At 37.8% G+C, this 21,830-nt stretch overlaps 2 protein-coding genes across 7 annotated transcripts; one reads left to right on the top strand and one right to left on the bottom strand.

Moving 5' to 3' along the window:
• Positions 1 to 362: 362 nt before the first annotated feature.
• LOC100252335 (glucose-6-phosphate isomerase) lies at positions 363 to 15,864 on the top strand. Of its 6 annotated transcripts, none has more exons than XM_002282738.4 (24): positions 363 to 496; positions 878 to 938; positions 1,020 to 1,096; positions 1,265 to 1,346; positions 1,422 to 1,469; positions 1,720 to 1,875; positions 1,952 to 2,048; positions 2,202 to 2,244; positions 2,358 to 2,425; positions 2,537 to 2,621; positions 3,017 to 3,065; positions 4,026 to 4,098; positions 4,177 to 4,237; positions 11,277 to 11,343; positions 11,736 to 11,792; positions 11,908 to 11,961; positions 12,039 to 12,167; positions 13,137 to 13,200; positions 13,301 to 13,374; positions 13,672 to 13,725; positions 13,803 to 13,871; positions 14,462 to 14,551; positions 14,742 to 14,849; positions 15,621 to 15,864. In XM_002282738.4, exons 2-24 carry the CDS (start codon positions 888 to 890, stop codon positions 15,669 to 15,671), a joined length of 1,707 nt encoding a protein of 568 aa, XP_002282774.1. In that variant the 5' UTR covers positions 363 to 496; positions 878 to 887; the 3' UTR covers positions 15,672 to 15,864. The 6 variants fall into 6 exon arrangements, with proteins under 6 accessions (XP_002282774.1, XP_059590258.1, XP_059590257.1 ...); XM_059734275.1 differs by lacking the exon at positions 15,621 to 15,864 and adding an exon at positions 15,314 to 15,529; XM_059734274.1 differs by lacking the exon at positions 15,621 to 15,864 and adding an exon at positions 15,309 to 15,529.
• Positions 15,865 to 16,644: 780 nt separating this feature from the next.
• Positions 16,645 to 18,463, bottom strand: LOC100242070 (deoxyuridine 5'-triphosphate nucleotidohydrolase). The gene is made up of 3 exons (XM_002282804.4): positions 17,723 to 18,463; positions 17,528 to 17,619; positions 16,645 to 17,164 (listed from the first exon to the last, which is right to left on the bottom strand). Exons 1-3 carry the CDS (start codon positions 18,112 to 18,114, stop codon positions 16,920 to 16,922), a joined length of 729 nt encoding a protein of 242 aa, XP_002282840.1. The 5' UTR covers positions 18,115 to 18,463; the 3' UTR covers positions 16,645 to 16,919.
• Between the last annotated feature and the right edge of the window lie 3,367 nt (positions 18,464 to 21,830).

Raw genomic sequence — 21,830 nt, 5'->3', positions numbered from 1 at the left:
TTTATCAAACACATTTAATTTATTTAATAATTATTGACTTTATTAAATACTTTTAAAATAAATTTTTATTAAGTAATAAATGTTAGATAATTAATTTAAGGGTAATTTTATTAAAGCCAAATTAGTATCAAATTTTATTTAAATTAAATTGAGTATTAAATTTTACCAAATATTTATTATTATTACTGGTTAAAAGGTTTGAACCTCATTTTGCTTAAACCGTTTTTTTTTTCTTCGCTTGCACCGTAGCTTTTTTTTATGCTTTTCTTTTGCAAGGAGGGGCACCCGATCCGCATCGCAAATGAGATGCCGTCTTATCAGCTAGTCTCTCACACGTGCCATACCTCCTCCTTCACGTGACGACGTGACATCTCTCTCTATAATCTGCACTTTTTTCAACCTTCTTGTTTTCTTTCGGTGCTTCTCGCATTTGCCCAGTCTCATCTCTCTCTCGTCTCGTCTCCGTCAAACATCCCATTTCTCTCACTCTCTTCAGGTGTGTTTCTCAATTTTCTACTTTTTTTATTTATTATTATTATCTGTTCATAAGATTTATGACCATCAATCGCGGTTTCATTTTCTCCTTTCTCTTTTTTTCAAAACCAGTAATCAATGTTCACTTCCTCTCTTGGATCCTTTTGTTTCCGTTTATAACAAATCATTCGATCATCTCTGAATTTCAATTGCTGGAGCTTTCTTTCCACTTGATTTCTGAGAAACCAAGGGGAAGGTAAAGGAACAATTCTTTTCCACGGTTTTCTACTTAACCAAACAGGACGGAGTCTCAGTCTTTTGAGTAAAACACGGATCTTTTTAATCGGTTTGCCTTTTTAGGGTTAATAACCGATCAGTTGGTGACATTTTTGTTTGCTTTCAGATAATTTCAGATGGCTTCCTCTACTCTAATCTGCGATACTGAGCCATGGAAGAACTTGAGGGTAACTTGGCCACTAGTTTTAGCAATGTGAATCGTATTCATAAACCTGAATTTGATGTGAAATTTGTACATCATTGTGCAGGCTCACGTTGAGGATATTAAAAAGACTCACTTGCGTGATTTGATGAGTGACACGAAGAGATGCCAGTCAATGATGGTGTATGATCCTGGTGTTGGACTCGTTTAAAATTTATATATTTCTCTTTGTTACCTCAATTTGATATTAGTTGTGGCAGTAGAGTATGCAAGGGAATGTTGAGTTATGCTGTATAAATTTTATTTACAATGCATTTCGAAATCTTTTTAATATGGATATGTTTTCTATAGCGAGTTTGACGGGTTGCTGTTGGACTACTCACGGCAGTGTGCCACTCTGGAAACCATGGATAAGCTCTTCAAATTGGCAGAGGTGATTTGGACTATTTATTCTCTTGGGGATACAGAAACTATGGTCTTTAATTAAACTTTCAATGTTCAAATGCAGGCAGAAAATCTCAAACAAAAAATTGGCAGAATGTACAATGGAGAGCGTGTAAGTCGAGTCTTTTCTTAGCAATCAGGTCATATGTAAAAACTAACATTAAATGGATTTATTTTTATTTTAAATAATAAAAAATAAATTTCACTTATTTGGGCACTCCTCATTTGCATTTAGACACCCTTTTGTATAACATCTGCATGATAACTTGTTATGTATATTTAAAATAATAAAAATATTTTTCAGATTTTTGTATGTATTGATCATTTGGTCTTTTGCATTATAATTTGGGTGGTATGTACAGATAAACAGTACAGAGAATAGGCCGGTACTTCATGTAGCTCTCCGTGCTCCAAGGGATTCTGTTATACAGAGTGATGGCAAAAATGTGGTCCCAGATGTCTGGAAAGTTCTAGACAAGATCCAAGTATTTTCTGAGACAGTCCGCAGTGGTTCCTGGGTAATCAAAGTTGTTTATACAAGTCTAATTCAGATATGTAATCCATAAGTGTAAAGTAAGAATCGATTTTTGGTAGGTTGGAGCCACTGGAAAAGCATTGACAGATGTAATTTCTGTGGGCATTGGTGGCAGCTTCTTAGGCCCTCTTTTTGTGCACACTGCTCTGCAAACAGGTTAGATTCATAATTTACTCAGCTGCCTTAAAATTTAGTTTAGTTCTATCTTTTAAATAGGGGGCTTTGTTTCTGTTTTCCCTTTGAAATGTCTGAGATCGTTCTACATTAAACTCTGCCTAATATTTGTAGTTCAATCCTGACAACCTGCAGATCCAGAGGCTAGTAAATTTGCAAAAGGGCGCCAGCTGCGTTTGTGAGTAACATGTTAATATCACCTAATACCATTTCCCTCAGTTTTCTTTAGCAATGATCTGATTATATTTAATCTTCAATTCAACTTTCTCTTTTACCCACATTTGCCTACAGCCTTGCAAATGTTGATCCTGTCGATGTGGCTAGAAATATCACAGGGCTGAACCCTGAAACTACTTTAGGTAAATCACAACCCTTTGTTTAGTCATATTATTGAATTTTGTTATATCTTTGTAAACACGGCTACTTTTGTGGTCTCACATAATGGTTGGTTTTTATTGTGATAATTGCAGTTGTGGTGGTTTCAAAGACTTTTACAACAGCTGAAACTATGTTGAATGCCCGTACTCTAAGGGAATGGATTTCAGCTGCTCTAGGGTTAGTGCTATTCATTCTTCAAGGATGTATATGGTGGTAATTTTGGGATTCAGGAATTACTTAGCATCTGACAATTTGGAACTTGGGATGTGGATTGGGAACCATAAGGAATAATTATAGAGTATGAGAATGATTTTTAGAGTAAGAAAGGTAATGCATGTCAAGGGATGAAAGAGGGATGTGTGTCATCCTAGAGTTCTTTGGGATAATTCTAGTATTTTGGAGATAAATTTGGAGTTATTTTCAATATTTGGGATTCTTGAATAATTTATAGAATAGAAGATATATATATTGGGTTCATCAAAAAAGGTCATGAACTTTGATAGTGAATAATGTCTGACCATACTCTTCTGTCTCTCTGGTCATAACGCACATGATTTGGCCTTTATTTTCAGGCCTTCAGCAGTAGCAAAGCATATGGTGGCTGTCAGTACTAATCTTACGGTATCATATTTTCTCTCTCTTGCAGACAGGTGTTGAGTATTTGCTGCATTCTAACTTTGTTAGCATTCTTTGAGAGAAAAAAGGGGAATTCTCTTCAATTGCACTAAATTTATCCCCTGGAAAGTACTCTTATTGTTCTGAATGTCTAATGGTGCCCATTGTGGTCTTTTCTAGATCAAGGCTTTTGTTCTAATTTTAACAGATTTACTTGCTTGAACGATAACAAAGAAGTGAATTTTTGGGTCTGCATACTTGTATGATAGAAAGCTGCATCTGGATTACTGTCTTCCCTCAGCTTGTATTTTGAATGGTCTCTATTTATTTCTTGGTTCCTCATTATTCTAATATATTGCTAAGATGAACTCAAGTTCTTGGCAATGTATGTTTCATCTTTAAGAACCTCTAGAAGTTGAACTGCTTGCACTGGATAACATTGATCTCCTCTAAAACACCATTTCATCTAGCAGTTGAACTGCACAGGATTACACCGATCTCCTGTAAAGAACAGTTTTATCTACATTGAAAGACAAGAAATTTGAAAATCCTGATTAAGGTTTTTGAAGTCAACTCTATCCCTTGAGCAAGGATAAATACACAGGCATCCAATGTGCTGATTTGTTTGGCAATAGGGAGACTAATGGAGATGATAAAAATACCAGAACAGGTCAATTGTAATTGGGAATTTGCTAGTTTTTCATCTTCTTTTTCAATATGTGAAAAATCTTAAAGAATATTCTACAATTTTGCCATGTATTTGCTTCCACTCTTAATTTCTAGACGTAAGAGTTTGGTTATTAATATTTTCTTCCATGTACAAACTTGATTCTTTGCATGCTTTTATTTTTTTATGTTTTCGTAATCCAATTTTTTTGTTTAGTAATGAAGGAAATACAAATATAAAAAGTTCAATAAATAGATATTCAAGTAGAAGTCTAAATATTCTTTTTGTTTCTAATGCAGCTTGTAGAACAGTTTGGCATTGATCCTAATAATGCTTTTGCATTCTGGGACTGGGTAGGAGGCCGATATAGTGGTAAGTATACTTATCTTTTTGGTGAAGGATCTTACAGTTTATTCAATATTTGACTGGTTTTTGAATTATTGCTCGCAGTTTGCAGTGCTGTTGGTGTGCTGCCTTTATCTCTCCAATATGGTTTCTCAGTTGTTGAGAAGTATGATAACTTATATGCTCTTTTTATTTTATAGCAAGCGCTACTGGATGGCTTTATATTTAACTTTAACTCATAAAACTTTATCTGACTCTGATAAGCACTGAAAAATAAGTTAACCATTAGACCCATTTTTCTGTTTAAAGGAAAATATTAGAGTTGTTAAATGAATTTTATTTTCCATGAAACATGAAGTATCGGGGTGCCTTTTCGATCTTCATTTTCCATGTCTTGGCTCTTCCTAGGATTCTACAATTATCAAACTTTGTGCCTGAATATAAAAAGCCATCTTGACCTTGTGCACCGATTTCACTGTTAACATGCTATTTAGGCGAAATGGTATCCCCATATTGTGGAATCATCGGTGTTCCAATTCCTATAAAGAAGTTCCTTTGGTTCAGCTTAGGTGTTACAACAGCTAAATGTTTTCTCAGATGATGATATTGATTCTGCTGCAGAGGCCCTGAATGATGGTGCTTGGTTTTCATGGAAGAGAGAGAAAGACCTAGAGAGAGAGTGTGTGAAAGCGAGGGAGATGAAAGATGGTCCCAGGGTGCGATCGGGGACTCAGTGAGCCATTTCCAGTCAGGGGGTAGGAAAAGGAGTTTTGGGATAGAATCCAAGAATTTTCTGGTCGAGACAGAGCAGAAGAAGGGCAAGATGCAAATCCTCATAGTGGAAAGAAAGGGAGATGTTTCTTCTTGGATCAAGTTGGGGCCGGCAAGTTTAGGGCCACTCATTGAAGGCTTGGTATCTTGTTCAAAGGACATGAGAGCTGGCTACTGGGAGAAACGCTGGCAAGAGAAAGGGAGATTTTTCTCCCTAGTGCGAGGCGAAAATAAGGGGGGATGTTTCCTTCGATTGGGGGTTATTGATAGGGAAAAGAAGAGGTTCAGTATCTTTATCCCCAAAGGCAGAGGAGCAAAAGGAGGCTGGATCCTATTGGCGGAGGCGCTGCGTGAGATGGAGTCTAGACCAGGCGGGCAAGCGGGACAAGAGGACAAGGGCAAACTTTGGATACCCATGTGGGGAAAATCCTTTGCGGAGGTGGTCAAGCAAAAATGCAGCAACGGAGACGAGGTGGTTAGGGTAAATGTGGATAGCAGAGCTATAAGGGCGAATTTGGAGAAGCTGAACCAATGCCTTGTCGGTAGTTGGAACCCAAGGCGTGGAGAGGGGGAAGATTTAAGGAGCTGGGGGAACCAAATGTCAAAAGCGTGGGGGCTAAAGGGCAATTTAGGCTTGGCCAAAATGAACGAAGGAAAGGTATTATTGGAATTTGAGTTGGTAAATGAAGCTGAAAAAGCCCTAGTTGATGGGGAAATAGAGGTCGAGGGCCTCGTCATGCGACTGGAAAAGTGGAGCCAAAGAACGGGATGTTTGTCGGAGGAAGAGAAGGAAGGAGAGGCCTGGGTAAGGATTGTGGGTCTTCCCATTTCCCTATGGAATCGAGACATTCTGAGTAAGATAGGAGAGGGGTGCGGGGGCTTTGTGGACATAGATGAGAAAACGGAGAGGAAGGAGGAGATACAGTGGGCTAGAATTCGGGTTAGGATAAATGAAGGGAAAATCCCTAAAATGGTGGAAGTATGCGTTGAGAATCTGTGCTATTCGCTCTCTCTGTGGTGGGAGACAAGACCGACGATGCGTGTGACGTCGACCATCGAGAAAGGAAAATCCATCGGAGCAGACAAAGAGGATGAGGGTGGCGGAGCAGAGGGAGAGGTTGAGGGTGAGGTCCAGCCACGCGAGGGCAAGCGCGTGAGGAAGGTTGGGGGAGGCTCGCGGCTCGAGGAGCAGCTGCAGAAGGTGGATGGGACGCGGAAAGCGACTCATGGGTCGGGGCGATCCACGGAGTGTTCTCGTGGGTTGGGTGCGCTGCAAATAAGGCCCAAGGGAAAAGGGATTATGCAGAGTGGGCCTATTGAGATGGGCTTTGTGGTGGAGCCTAGTGGGTCTGAGGGTTTAAGCCCATCTTCTTCCTTTGTGGTCTCTATTGGACAAAAGGGGAAGATGGATTCCAGACGAATTAAGGCTTGGAAGCCCACGGTGGATATAGGGCTGGTAGAAGATGGTCAAAGGCCAATGAGGGAGCCAAGCGGCCATCTTGTTGAGGCCCAAAGTCGCGGCCCAAGCTCGGGAAGCCCAATCCACGAATGCTCTCTGTTTTGGGAGAAGGATGAGCTGCGGAGGCTGAGAGAGGCAGAGGCTTTCCACAAAGAGCAAACGAAGACTGATCTGGCCTTGGTAGAGGAAGCGAAGAGGTACGTCCAGCCCGATTGCTTAAGCCATGAGCCTCCTCTCTCCCCTTCTTTTATTTTTGGTCGGATTCCAGTGGGGGAATTTTGCGACCTCTCTGGGCCTGGAAAGAAATGTGATGAGGATGAAAATCCGCTCCAAATGATCATGGGATCAGAATCCCCCTTGAGAAAAAATGGAGAATGTTGGGATTTGGTGGAGGTTAGTAAGAGCAGCACTGACGATGTTGAAAAGGATGTGAGCTCTAATCAAATAGTGCCACGAGTAAGTAAGGCAGGGGAGGAGATTAGCTGGGAGAACAGTGATTTAGCCAAGTTCAGTAATTTTCTGGGGTTCTCGACGGAAGGATTGGAGAAGGATATTATGGAATTTCTGGTTAAAATTCGGAAGAGAAGGGAAAGAGTTCATAGTAAGAGCATTTTGGAGAAATCCAAATTTGAGAGGGAGTTGAAAAGATTAGAGTGCTCTATTAACTATGAAGGGGGGAAGAAGCAAAATGTTGGTGGGCAAGTAAGGGGGTGCCAAATTATGGAGTTTAAATGAAGATAAGAATACTGAGTTGGAATGTCCGGGGGGCCAATGACAGCGCCAAAAGAAGGGTCATTAAGGCAGTGATTAGAAGTCAGAGGGTGGATCTTTTTTGTCTTCAGGAGACCAAAATTGAGACATTGTCGGAGGGAGTGGTTAGAAGCCTGGGTTCTGGTAGGTGGTCTAATTGGACGGCTTTAGATGCTATGGGCACTGCAGGAGGGATTCTGGTGTGTTGGGATAAGAGGTCTCTGGAGGTGATGGAGACGGAGGTGGGGAAATTCTCAGTCTCGTGTAGGATTAGGAATGTGGAAAATGGGATGATTTGGATATTTACTGGGGTGTACGGTCCTTTTACCAAAGAAGACAGGGATTGTTTGTGGGAAGAGCTAGGGGCGATTAGAGGCTTGTGGGAGGAGCCATGGTGTATTGGGGGGGACTTCAATGTCATCTTGTCTCAGCGAGAAAGGAGTAAACAGGGAAGATTGTCTGGGGCCATGAGAAATTTCGCCCAAACTGTGGATGACTTAGAGCTAATTGATCTTCCTATGCAAGGGGGCATTGCCACTTGGAGTGGGGGAAGGAATAATCAATCCTGGGCAAGGCTAGACAGGTTTTTGGTGACCCAGCAGTGGCTAGATATGTTCAGTGGGGTAGCCCAATGCAGAATGCATAGACCTACGTCCGACCACTTTCCTATTTTGTTGATGGGTGGAGGGTTAAGGAGAGGCCCAACTCCGTTTAGATTCGAGAACATGTGGCTGAAAATGGACGACTTTAAGGGTCTTCTCCGGGGGTGGTGGCAAGGGATTGAGGCAAGAGGTAGGGCTAGTTTCAGATTGGCCTATAAGATGAAGGTTGTGAAACAAAATATTAAAGTCTGGAATAGGGAGGTGTTTGGAAGGGTGGAAGTCAATAAAAATTCTGCCCTTTAGCAGTTGGAACATTGGGATGGAGTGGAAAGTGAGAGGAGGCTGTCCATGGCTGAAGCTGAGCAGAAAAAAGAAGCCAAGGATGCTTTTTATAAATGGGTGCTAATGGAGGAAATTCAGTGGAGGCAGAAATCTAGGGAGCTGTGGCTAAAGGAAGGGGATAGGAATACCGGTTATTTTCATCGTATGGCCAATGCTCATCGCAGGAATAATTCTTTGGATAGGATTACAATTAATGGGGAGATGTTGACTGAGGATCAAGAGGTGAGGGAGGGGATAGTGAATGCTTTCCAGAATTTACTCTCAGAAGAACCGGGGTGGAGAGCAGATATTGAGGGCCTGCAGCTCAAACAGCTTAATTCCCGGGAAGCTGAAAATTTGGAGGTGCCCTTCTCTGAAGAGGAAATTCATTTTGCACTAATGGAGATGAGGGGTGACAAAGCTCCAGGTCCGGATGGGTTCACAATGGCCTTTTGGCAAGATTGCTGGGATGTGGTGAAGGAGGAGGTGATGGAACTGTTTAAGGAATTCTTTGAGTATGGATCCTTTGCCAAGTCTCTTAATACCACCTTTTTGGTTCTTATTCCCAAGAAAGGAGGTGCTGATGACTTGGGGGACTTTAGGCCAATTAGTTTGCTTGGGAGTTTGTATAAACTTTTAGCCAAAGTCCTAGCAAATAGGCTAAAGAAAGTGTTGGACAGAGTGGTCTCAGTTGACCAAAATGCCTTTGTGAGAGGGAGACAAATTTTGGATGCTTCTCTAGTAGCTAATGAGGTGATTGATTATTGGTATAAAAGAAAAGAGAAAGGGTTGATATGTAAGTTGGATATTGAAAAAGCTTATGATAGTATCAATTGGAACTTCCTTATGAAGGTTCTTCGGAAGATGGGATTTGGGTCTAGGTGGGAGGAATGGATGAGGTGGTGTATTTCTACCGCCAAATTCTCTATATTAATCAATGGGGTTCCAGCTGGTTTCTTTTCGAACTCAAAGGGGCTGCGGCAAGGAGATCCCCTCTCTCCTTATCTTTTCGTTTTGGGTATGGAAGTGCTTAGCACCATGATTAGCCGGGCTGGTGAAGGGGGCTTTATTTCAGGCTGTAGGATGCGGGGAAGAGGGGGGGATGAGCTGACTGTTTCGCACCTCCTCTTTGCTGACGACACTCTAATTTTCTGCAAAGCTAGAAGAGAGCAACTGACCAATCTAAGTTGGATTTTGGCGTGGTTTGAGGCTGCCTCCGGCTTGAGAATTAACCTGGCTAAGAGTGTCCTTATTCCGGTGGGGGAAGTGGATGGGATGGAGGAGTTGGCGGCTGAGCTGGGTTGTAAATTGGGGGCTTTACCCGCTGTTTACTTAGGGCTGCCCCTTGGAGCCAATCATAAAAACGCCTCTTCTTGGGATGGGGTGGAAGAGAGAATGAGAAGAAGACTGGCCCAGTGGAAAAGACAATATATCTCCAAGGGGGGAAGAATGACTCTTATTAAGAGCACTTTGGCCAGCATACCCATCTACCTCCTTTCACTTATTCGAATTCCTAAGGTGGTGGCAAAAAGGATTGAAAAAATCCAAAGAGATTTCTTGTGGGGGGGAGGTAGTTTGGAGGGGAAAGGCCATTTGATTAATTGGCAAGTGGTTTGCAGCCCTAAGGAGGAGGGGGGATTAGGCATCCGAAAGATAGATTTGTTGAACAAAACATTGTTGGGCAAATGGGTATGGAGATATGCCTATGAGAAGGATAATCTATGGAAAAAGGCGATAGGGGTGAAATATGGTCAAGAGGGATGTGGGTGGAGGACTAAGGAAGTTTGTGGGCCTTATGGGGTGGGGTTGTGGAAGGAGATAATGAAAGAGGCGGAGTGGTGTTGGGAGAGCATGGACCTTAAGGTTGGGAAGGGGAATAGAGTTTTGTTCTGGATGGATAAGTGGTGTGGCAATGAGGCGCTTTCTCAAACTTTTCCTCAGTTGTTTACCTTGGCGGGTCATAAGAATGCCAAAGTTTGCGAAGTGTGGGATGCTAGTTTGGGGCAAGGAGGGTGGAATCTCAGTTTGGCTAGAGATCTCAATGATTGAGAGATAGATCAGATAGGAGAAATGCTGAATCTTCTGAAGGATTTCAGGATTTCTCAGGAGGAGGACTCAGTGAGATGGAAGCGGGAAGGCAACGGCGTTTTTGGGGCCAAGGGGGCCTACGGAAGTTTGAGCGGCTACTCAGTTGGTGCTTTTCCGAATAGACGCATATGGATAGATAGGGTTCCAACAAAAGTGTCTTTTTTTGCTTGGGAGGCAGCGTGGGGGAAGATCCTCACTTTGGATAAGCTTCAAAGAAGGGGATGGCAGCTACCTAATCGGCGTTATTTATGTGGATGCGAAGAGGAAAATGCGAATCATATTCTCTTACATTGTACAGTGGTTAAAACTATTTGGGAGATTACCCTTGTCATTTTCGGAGTTCAATGGGTGTTCCCAGAGTCGGTTATAGAGGTGCTTCATGGTTGGAGGGGTTCTTTTGTGGGAAAAAAAAGAAAAAAAATATGGAATTCCATACCGCTGTGCATTTTTTGGACGGTTTGGAAGGAAAGGAATAGGATAGTGTTCAGGGGAGGGTCTTTAGATATTCAGAAATTCAAGAATTCTTTTGTTTGTAACTTGTGGGGTTGGGCTAAGGTGTACATTGGTGAGGAAACCTACTCTCTGTTAGGTTTTTTGGAGTGGCTTGGGACCACTTGAGGGTGGGTGAGGTTTTTACCCTTTTTTGTTGTTTTTCCAGCCTTCTTTGGGGCTGGTTAGTATACCCCCTGTATACATGCGGCTTTTTTAGCCTTTTCTAATATATTTGGCTGTTTATCTATCAAAAAAAATGAAACATGAAGTATCGGGTGTTTTCAGTGGCCACAACGTTTTTCTGTTGTTTTATTTTTTTCAATCATTGCAGTATGAGTTGAAAAGTTGGACAATTGGCCTCTTTTTCTTTCCAGAGAAAAAGGTGAGCTGACAATGAATTGGAAATGTTTGTATCAAAATGAACCACAACTGAAGAGTCATGTGGTTGCCACTTGTTCTGCAAGACATATTAGGATATTTTCTGTTCCATTGTTATCACAGTGGCTATTAGAATTGCAACAGTACCAAGTATATAGACAAATGGATAGTGTACAGTTATTGTTCTTGATCGCTCTACTCTGATGTTGTTATGATCCTTAAAGTAAACTCTGGCTTTTAAACCATCCAAATTTTATATATTTTGCTGACCATCATTCATCATTCTGTTTTGGCCTAACTTTTTTCCATGATAGCATAATATATTGTATTTTTCTTACTTTAAGGTTCCTGAAGGGAGCTTCAAGCATTGATCAACATTTCTATTCAGCACCATTTGAGAAGAACATACCTGTACGTGTCCCAAGTACATGATCTCTAGAAGTTGTAATTAATGTTACATGCTGGATGTGCCAGAAGATGATCCACCCAGGGCTTTTACCTATTTCTAAGTTATTACACTGGCATGGGTTCAGAAACAGACCAATGCACACAAGGAACCTTATCAGAGATAATGACTAGGCCCATCGTGTGCTTTTTTTATTTCCCACTTTCATGCGTTGGCTGTTTGTCTGGGTCTCCCATGTGGATCCATTGAATACCAGGTTTAATGGCCCTGTTTTGTGCCACATGCTCCACTATGGTCTGGTAGATTATCATGATAATTTTATGGCTTAGATTTTGTTCAATATTATATGTATATATATATATATGACCTATTCTATTATATCACATCTGTGCTTCAGGTGCTTTTAGGTTTGTTGAGTGTATGGAACGTTTCATTTCTTGGATATCCTGCAAGAGTGAGTAACGATAATCTTTTTTGTACTGTTTTTAAACTGCCAGTAGTTATGTGTGCTCTAATGATGCCAGTTCACTAGCTTTTCTATTATCCTGAGACCTCTAATATGCCTTCAGGCAATCTTACCATACTCCCAAGCCCTGGAGAAGTTTGCCCCACATATCCAACAGGTGTGTGCCATGGCCTCCTGCTCGAGTTTTTAATCTTAGAAGTGTCTTCTCATCATGCAAAATTATTTTGGATTTAGGTTAGCATGGAGAGTAATGGAAAGGGCGTCTCAATTGATGGTGTGCCACTTCCATTTGAGGCTGGTGAAATTGATTTTGGTGAGCCAGGAACAAATGGTCAGCACAGCTTTTACCAACTAATTCACCAGGTAATTTGCTTTTCTGTTGTATTGAGTAAAATAGTTTCATATTCTTTTGTTTAAGTTTATTGGTTTATTCTCTAATTTCATAATGTACGAAAAAGTAGTTAACTGTGTATCCTTGAAGCTGCTCTGGGACTCTGCCAATTTCAGTTGTGTTTGATACATGCATTTTTGTAACCCTGGTGCATAATGCAGCTTTCACTTTCTAAAGTACATCCAAAGCAAAAATTGGTTACTTTGTGAATCCTGGCAGAAATTTCAAGTTATTTGAGCATTTTCATAACCTCATCCCAACATCATAGTTTAATTAATTTGTAACTTTTCTCTGTTCTTGTGATTTTCTTTCTTTTATCTTTTATTTTTATTGATCTGGTCCATTTGCAGAGCTAATGGTGTTAGACGAAATTATCTCTTTAATGGTCTGAGAACAATTCCAATTTGTAAATGTTGCTCAACTAATGGGAATCCAATACTCCAATTCATGAATTTTGCTTGCGCATGAGTGGGAGGATGGTCTGCATGGTTCATGGGTGTGCTATCTCTTAGAATGTGATCATATGTGGGCCTTTTTGAATTTGAGTTAGATCCTACCTAAATCCTGATGGATTTAGCTTTGCTAGGTTGGTATTTTTATTATCAAGAAAATGGTAATATCATCAACAGTTTACCAAAGAGTTGAAAGACGCGCATCCATGATCCATGAGAAATTAAAACTCTGAAAGCTTATGTTTTCTTGACTTGTGGTTTTCTGTTTTCATATTATTCGTATGAAAAGCATATTGAAAATTATCATTCTTTTTTTTGTTGTAAAAATCAATTAATTTCTACTCTCTGTTCAGTTTAGACCTCCAATTGCTCATCATCTTGGAGGAATATGGAATTGAGTGTTGGGTTGCAGCTGTGACTGTTTATACAACGAAAATATGGCTTCAATTCATGTTCCAACATTGTAACTCATCTTCTTGGAAATTTCAGGGTCGTGTTATTCCTTGTGATTTTATTGGTGTTGTAAAGAGTCAGCAACCTGTGTACCTGAAAGGTACTTAACTCCATGAAATGGATATTTCTGATGATCTGATGTTTAAGTTATTGTGTTCCTACTTTGCATTTCATAATTCTTGATTGAATTTGATTTTCAGGTGAAGTGGTGAGTAACCACGATGAGCTCATGTCTAACTTCTTTGCACAGCCAGATGCTCTTGCTTATGGAAAGGTAGGATTTATTCTCTCTTACAGATATCTCTTTATCTCCATTTAATATCTAGATAACTTCCAGTTTTAAAAGAATTTTATATTTTGGCTCAAATTAGATTGTTTGTTGCATGTCTAATGATTTATAATCCTAAACAAATTAAAAAAATTTAAAAATTAGAAAATTTTAAAAATAAAATAAACTTTTTGGGAATCTGGTGCCTGTGTTTTTGATCGGGAATGGTTAATGCTCCAACCATCTTCGGGTCAGAGCATCAGCAATTATCTGGATATCTAACAAGACTCCAGCTTCTTGCAGACCCCAGAACAATTGCAAAATGAGAATGTTCCCCAGCATCTTATTCCTCACAAGGTAAATGTCCTTCCAGTTTGCTTAAGTCTTCCATCCACAATTAAGCATTCGGCCCTAATGATGGCATTTTCTTTCAGACGTTCTCTGGCAACCGGCCTTCTTTGAGCCTTCTGCTTCCATCACTGAATGCTTATAATATTGGACAGGTTTGAGACTTTTTACACCTTTTTCGTCCTTTAATTAACCATCTTGTTGATGTTGATATAAATGTTAGAAGTTTTCATGGAGCTTGAATTCATTCAATGTGTTTGCTGTAGTCCAAGGCTTGAAGTTGTAGACAATCCATTGAGGGCTGCTATGTGTCTTCCATTTCCATGCATAAACATATCCAAGACATAATAAAACAAATAAATAAATAAACAAATAAAGAGTGGGGAAAAATGATGAAAAATCACTTATCATGAAAGAAAGTTTTCACAGGATTGTGTAGTCATTCTCTTACTAAAATAAATAAAGATGGCACATTTTTTTATTCCGCACTCTTTACTGCTGAACTGATAGTATTTTCTTTGTGGATTTTGCTGTCTTTCTCACATGGCCTGGCTTGCCTTATGCATATTTCTTCCACATGCAAGTGTGTCTATCATTTCCTTCATTATTTGTTAAGGTCACAGCAGGACGTAATTTCTGATGAGTACAGAGCATGTTGTGCTTGTTAGTTTCTTTTTCTCACTAAATATTTTACATAATCTTCTTCTGTGGCTTGATCCCATTATTTTTTCTTGCACATCTTCAGTTGTTGGCAATCTATGAACATAGAATTGCTGTGGAAGGTTTTGTATGGGGTATCAATTCTTTTGACCAGTGGGGAGTCGAGTTAGGGAAGGTATGTATTACACTATTACCTTGAAGAACGTCTTGTATATCTTTACTTCATAATCATGTGGTTGCACTATTCTCATCTCTTTCTTTTTCAGCTAATTTTTGTAGATTCAGTTTTCAAATTTGTTGTAACTTTTTATTAATTATTCCCCCCACCCCCCTTGAATACACCATTTGCTCTATGAAAAATGCAGTCATTGGCATCCCAAGTCCGAAAGCAACTTAATTCAGCTCGAACGAAGGGAAAACCAGTTGAAGGATTTAACTACAGCACTACTACTTTGTTAAAGAGATATCTGGAGGTATGGCTAAGCATTTGGGCACAAAGCCATGCACATAGAGTTGTACCAGCCATTATAACTTCTAATAAGCTCATAAGTTTTCTATTGATTTCTAGTAGCTATCTTTTTAAAGATCTCATTCAAAATAAACAATGATATGTAGGCACTACTGGTACCATTGTCCAATCATTTTTAGGGTTGTTGGATAGTTTATTACCCCTTGCTCAGGCCTGGTGGCTGGAACACTTCAGAAGCCCATGATGAACCAATAGAAAAGACTTGGACCGTCAAATTCACAATGCTCTTTTGGAAAGTCTGCAAAACAATGCATTCATTTCTTAAAATTGGATGTTTCTAATGTTGGGTAGGATCAATTAAGTTATGGATTCGTTCCCATCTGGAATCTTATGCGATCTCATGCATGTTTTGTGATATCTGTGCATGGTTCATAATTTCACACTTGTCTGCATTTGACTGTAGCAAAGATCTAGAATCTGAGAGAGCCTTTATAAGCATTAAATTTGAAAACTTGACACATGGGGCTTGCATTTTCATTGGTTCAAGATCCATGATCGATTAATCGGTTCTTGGTGGAGTATTCAGCTTGTTTTGATGATTGTCACATTTAATTTCTTCAATTTCTTGGGAGGGTGAATGGAACTGATTTGTAAATGCATGCCTCCTGTGAAGTGAAGAATAAGGTGCTTATAAACCTCTCTACTTTAGTTTCCAGAAAAGTTTAATCCAAGCCTTTATTCTTCTGACAATGTTAATTTATTTCTTCCTTGGCAGGCAAGTTCGGATATTCCTTCTGATCCTTGCACCCTTCTACCACAGATGTAACTGTTTTGTGTTTTGGTTGTTGTTCTCTCAACTCAAGTTTATCTATGGATGCTGCTAATCCATAATCCGCAACCGAGTTTTTTGACCATTCTGAAGTTCATTTGCCTTGAATTCTTCACACTGCATAATTTTGACTTGTATTATCCTCACAATTTTCCATGTTCCTAATTTGGTAATTTCCTGCTTTTGGTTATATTTTGACGAGGCTGCCTGTCTGGAATCTGGATGATGTAAGCATCTCAAGGACGTGTTAATATGACAACCATATTGATGGGCTAAAAGAGATGCAAAGAATGAGGCCGTATTACCACCTCGCAACCTGTGGCCTACTCCAAAGAATAGTTGACAATGGACGTATCATAACCTCCCATCTTCGTTACTAAGGCTAGCTATGAACCTTCAGAGGCCCACAAATCTGCCATTAGGGATAGCAAAACCCAAATGATCACACATTGCTCCCTCATTCAGCTTTAACAAACCCATTGAATAAGGGGAAGTTCATTTACCATACATCAAAATGACAGTTAGACTAGTCACTACCAATAACAAATTACTTATTATTTCAGTAGTGTAAATTTCACTTTCAAATACGAGACTTTTGCATTGCACGCATTAAAACTATTTTTTCTAATGATCTTCTGTATCACTACCAAATAATTCGCTGATTCACATATTTGATATCAAATTCTAGTATCCACGATTCACCATTATCCCTTTAAAAACTCAACCAGTAGGGTATAGCCCTTATCAAAAACATTATAGGTAAAGCAAATGCCAAGGCTAGACCAGTATCCAGCATTAATTCGTATCAAAAAGAAAAAAAGGTAGGCCCAATATGTGGGTTCAGCGTGCCATTGAAATGATGCAAATGCCATCAAATGGTTAGCAGTAAGCGCGGACACACCCTCCACCAACGTTAGAATTTAAACCACCTGCATTATGTTCAAATCATGCAAAATATAAACCACTGAACTACAGTAATAATTGTCTACTTCCATTAGTTTTGCCAAAATAGTAGAGCCCATATGGCAACAGTCTAGCGACTAACCCGCCATGTTCGTGCTTTACTACTAGTATCCAAAAGTTGCAGTGCCATACAGGGCAAAAGGCTAGCCCACCATCTGTTCTACACGATTACTCAACCAGCTTGTCCCACGCGTCTCTCAACGCCCGACCAGCCTACTCCCAACCCCACAAGAAAAGGATAAAGAAAACTACAACACACGCCCACCCATATGCGTAGGAGGTTCAGACACCGGTAGATCCGAACCCTCCCACACCTCTCTCTGTAGAATCCAAGTCCTCGACCTCCATAACTTCGGGAGTTATAATCTTCTCGATTATCAGTTGAGCAATTCTATCACCAACTTTCACTTCAAAATCAACGTCTGAGTGATTGAATAAGATGACCCCAACAGGTCCTCTGTAGTCAGCATCAATCACACCGGCCCCAACATCAATGGAGTATTTCCATGCTAGACCCGACCGCGGAGCTACAAAAAACAAAACAAAACAAGGATATCGCCTATTTTTAGAATACTGACTACTGAGTATAAATAGAGAGATATACGATCAAGAACTAAAACCAAATTCCGTATTGCTCTAATTTGTTGCCGATAATCATGATGAAAATGTGAGGGATTAAAAAAAGAGGTCATGCATTTTTTCACCATGCGCTTCCTTAGAGACAGGGAAATAGCGTTTTTTTCCTTTTCTATTTTGGTTTCTTATGTTGGAAAACACATGGATGAAAAAGTATAAAAAGCTGACTCACGCCCTCTCTTTTTCCCCTATATTTTCTCACCAGCCAAACAGAACGACAGACAACAACAACAAAAGCAGAAAAATAAACATACCAATGCGGGCATATGTTCCCTCCGGTATTCCAATGCTTAAATCTGTTGGAACCAGAGCTTTTCCTCTTGCCGGTACCTTGGTCTCCGTTGCACTACACGTAACATTTAAAAAAAATTATGAAACAGACTTCCTTCTCCGATATTCTAACAAGGTCTCAGACAACAAATAAAACAAAACAGAGCAAGTAAATTTACCTGGAGAGATCATAACCAGCGGAAAGAGGAGAAGCCCTTGAAGGCAAAACAGCCCTTTCTGAAAGCTTCTTCACTCTCAGAAGAGAGAGGGGGCATTGGGAGTCTTGAGAAACGCCATTTTGGTGAAGCTTCTGAAGTTTCGGTGCCGGCTCTTCGATTTCAGGGCTTCTGCACTGTGGATCATGCTGGGCCATTCTTAGCAATCGATTGAGAGAAGGGTTACGAGATGAGTAGTTACAGAAAATTTGACCTATTGAGGTTTTGAAAAAGGGGAGAGCGGGTCTATATATAACAACACCCGCGTGGGATGGGGTTTTCGCGGTAATGGCGCCGAGAATTCCCGCCATAGTACATGGGTTCATGGGTCGGACTAAAAATGCCCAGCCCAACATAGTGGAATCGTTTCTGAACCGTTTCGGCGGCTGAACCCAACTCTGATACAAGCGACAATTCAGAAAAAGGTCAAATACATCATCGTCCGATTCGGTTCCTCCAACGACGGAGCCCACGCCTCGAGCGTTTCCATGGTTTCGAAACCTGCAAACTCGGGGCAGTCCAGCGGCCCCGACGAGGATTTAGGGTTTGTGCTCTAGGGTTTTGGGATTCGGGTGGATCTATTTGGAAAATAAAAGCCGGATTTTTCCGAAATAATTTCAATTGTCAAAAATGAAAAAGTATTCGTCATATCATTACCCTTAAATACAATAGTGATTACGTGTCAATAAACTTTTGTATTTAATGAATATAAAAGAAAAATTAACCTTCAATCATCACTTGTCTATCATTGATGATTTAAATGGGATGATGCGTGTAGCACAATACTCTTTAAAAATGGAAAAAAGGAATCGATAACCATTTGCAACACATCATGAAAATGTTTTTATAACGGGATTGCTCATTAACTCAGGAAAAATTATAAGTTCACGAATATGATAGATGGTCAAACAGGTGATGTTATAAATATATTTTATATATTATTAAAAAAAATTAAAAATTTTTAAATTAATATAAATAAAAATAAAGTCAACAAAAATATAAAATATGAACAAAATGTATAAATGATTCAAATTTAAATTGATTTAATAAAGATAAATAATAAATAATGAATATTCACTAAATCAATATGCAATAAAATATTGAATATTAAAATAAAAAATAAAATGCAATATTCCAACTTTGCAACTTCATTGAGTGATTCGGAGGATTGTCGATTTCTTTGTCGATAGCGAATCCGATAGTACTATGACAATGGTGTAATTGGAAGAGAGTGTGAAAATTGAGCAAGAGGAGGCAACGACAGGTTAAGCTTGTTGGGTCGTAAGGGGAATTGGGAAGATATTCGTTTTGATGAAAAAAAAAAAAAACAACTTTGAATCGTTCGATTCAGAGGGAAGTTGATTAGTTTAATCGATTCATCAGTTCGATTATTGGTTCATCCGGTTTGTAATCGATCCAAAACCTCTCCGACTCAAATCATCAAATCGAATCAAAACGGTGACTAGTTGATCCGATCTAGTTTTTAAATCAATGCATTAAGACTATTGATCAATAAATATTCAAATTTATCCCAAGTTAAAAGACATAAAAGGAAAAAACAAATTTGTGTTTATATGTGTCACATCTATAGAAGCAAAGGCAGGTCTTTACAAATACAAGTCTCATTATTCGTGGTTGACAAAAGAAAATTAGGTGAAAGCAGTTAAAATTCAAATGTTATGCTAATTTTGGAAATCCACTCCACAAGTACCCTTAATTTTATTCAAAATTTATTGAATATAGAAAGGATGATTTTATTTATATATTTGATGTTTAATCTTAAATATATTTAGTTGTTCCACATTTGTTTTTTAATAGATTTTGATCAAAATGATTTTCAATAGATGTAAATCTAATAAATATATTTACTACAATGAAATTTGAAACCCGATGGGGTTTGAATGGATTTAAGATAATATAAATAATGTTTTAAAAAATCAAATATAATGATAATTGTTTTTTTGTTTTTTTATGTATTTAATTACTTCAAAATATTGTAGGTTTTCTATTTTGTCATGTGATTGGATTCTTTTATAGAAATAGTAGTCTACCGTGTGGTAGTATTATTCTTTGTGCAATTAGGGTTTCTTTGCTATAAAATTTATTTTTTATTTTAAATATTTTATTATTTAATTTGCATGTAAATATCGTCCCTCTTTAAATTTAATGGGTGAGGTTCTTACTTTAAAATTGTGTATGTATGGATCATACCATACACTTTTCACATGATCAAACAAATTCCAATACATAGGTTGAGATTCAACTTTGATACCATCTGTAATGGTTCGTATCAAATTGTATAAATATTGTTTGTTTTGAATTTAAGGTATCCTCACAGTTTTAAAATACGTTTACAATGTTAAGACGAACTCCATACTGTCATAAGTATCAAATTTTTGACTAATACCTCTTTCTATAGATGTATATCATAATGTGTATATAGATTTTATTTATTTTAAAATAAAATTTATTTTAGAAAATTTGTTAAACACTCGTATCCAAAATATTTTACCTATAATGTCTCTAAAAATTAAATTTTATAAATGAGATAAATATATAAAAATACTAATTAATGAATTTGAAATTTGAGTGTGATTTAATATAATTACATAAAGAAAAATGAGTAAATAACAAAATGAATTCTCATTTTGCATTCACATTGGTAATTTGGTGTTCATATGTAAATCAATTTTGTTAAACTTTATTTAATTCATATACCTTTGGGTTTGAGTTAAATATATCTAACCCTCGTTTTTAAATTTCATCAAAATATGTCGTTAATATTGGGTGAGGATGTTCAAGAAAGGTGGATAAAATAAACAATATAACTTGAACAATTATCAAAATAATTTTACTATTTTTGATAAAATATTTAAATTTATCCGCCACTAAAAGATAATAAAATATCAAGTCAAACCCACCATAAAGAAATAAAATAGATAATATAATTCAACGGTTATCAACTTGATTTTGTTATTTTAAAAAGATCGTTTTAATTTATTTTTTAGAAACTATCTTACTAAGTTTTCAAATATGAAAAATGATTGCAAATAAAATGATAAAATATATTTTTAGAAACACGTTTACAAACACACGATATAAATTAATAATATTTCAAAATTTCAAATGGATTTTTATTTTATAAAATATTAAAAAAAAAAAAAAAAACCTTACATTCTGATTGCTATTGTTAATATTCAGATGAAAGGGTAAATAAAAGGATGGTTGAAACCAAGAAGAGATACCTGGAAAGACATGCTACGAGTAATAACTAAAATTACATGGACTAATAATCATCATCAACATACTTATGCCATGGTCCAGCCAGGCGTCACTCCCTAAATAATAATGTGGTAACGACAAAATTATATGAACATTAATTAGGGTTGGGTTTGATCTATCTACCCGCATTTATGTTTTATTCCAAACTTTTAGCAGCATCTCCTTAGCCCAAAAGCTGGCCCCATGCCTCTTTTATGTTGGATTTATGTGTCCAAATTTAATTGTTTCGTTAGAAAGTTGGGATAAGGCATAGTAAAATTAAATTATTTTTTTAAAATATAATAGTAGAAAAAAAGGTTTTTGACACTATAAAAATATAAGTTCCTTTTAATTATCGATCCCATTGTATGGGGTTTGTTTGGGTGGGAATATGTCTTATTGACATTATCATTTTTCAATTAAAAATATATATATATCTTAATAAAAATTATCAATTACCATTTTTAAAATAACAACTAAATATATGGTTATAAATTTTTAAAAATATAACTAGTGTTGCTATTATTACATGATTGAAATTGTAACTTATTTTATTTGTTTTTTATATGATTAGTTATTAATTTTTTTATGATCAAAATACAAGTAATTGAATAATTTATCCAGCTTCAAAGGATAAAAAGTAATAATACTTTTTTTATTTTATTATTATTAACAATCTAGGATTTATAACTTTATATTTTATTTTTGTGTTTGTTGTATCGACTATTAATCTCTGATAGGTTTCTAAATTATTAATCTAATGGGTTTTTAGAATTGATTGATGTTAAAGTTTAACTCTATGTTTTTAATA

Source organism: Vitis vinifera, chromosome 18 (genome assembly GCF_030704535.1).
Source record: "Vitis vinifera cultivar Pinot Noir 40024 chromosome 18, ASM3070453v1".
Taxonomy (NCBI): Eukaryota; Viridiplantae; Streptophyta; class Magnoliopsida; order Vitales; family Vitaceae; genus Vitis; species Vitis vinifera.
The sequence above is the reverse complement of the archived record's forward strand: the minus strand, read 5'-3'. Positions and strand labels throughout refer to the sequence as shown.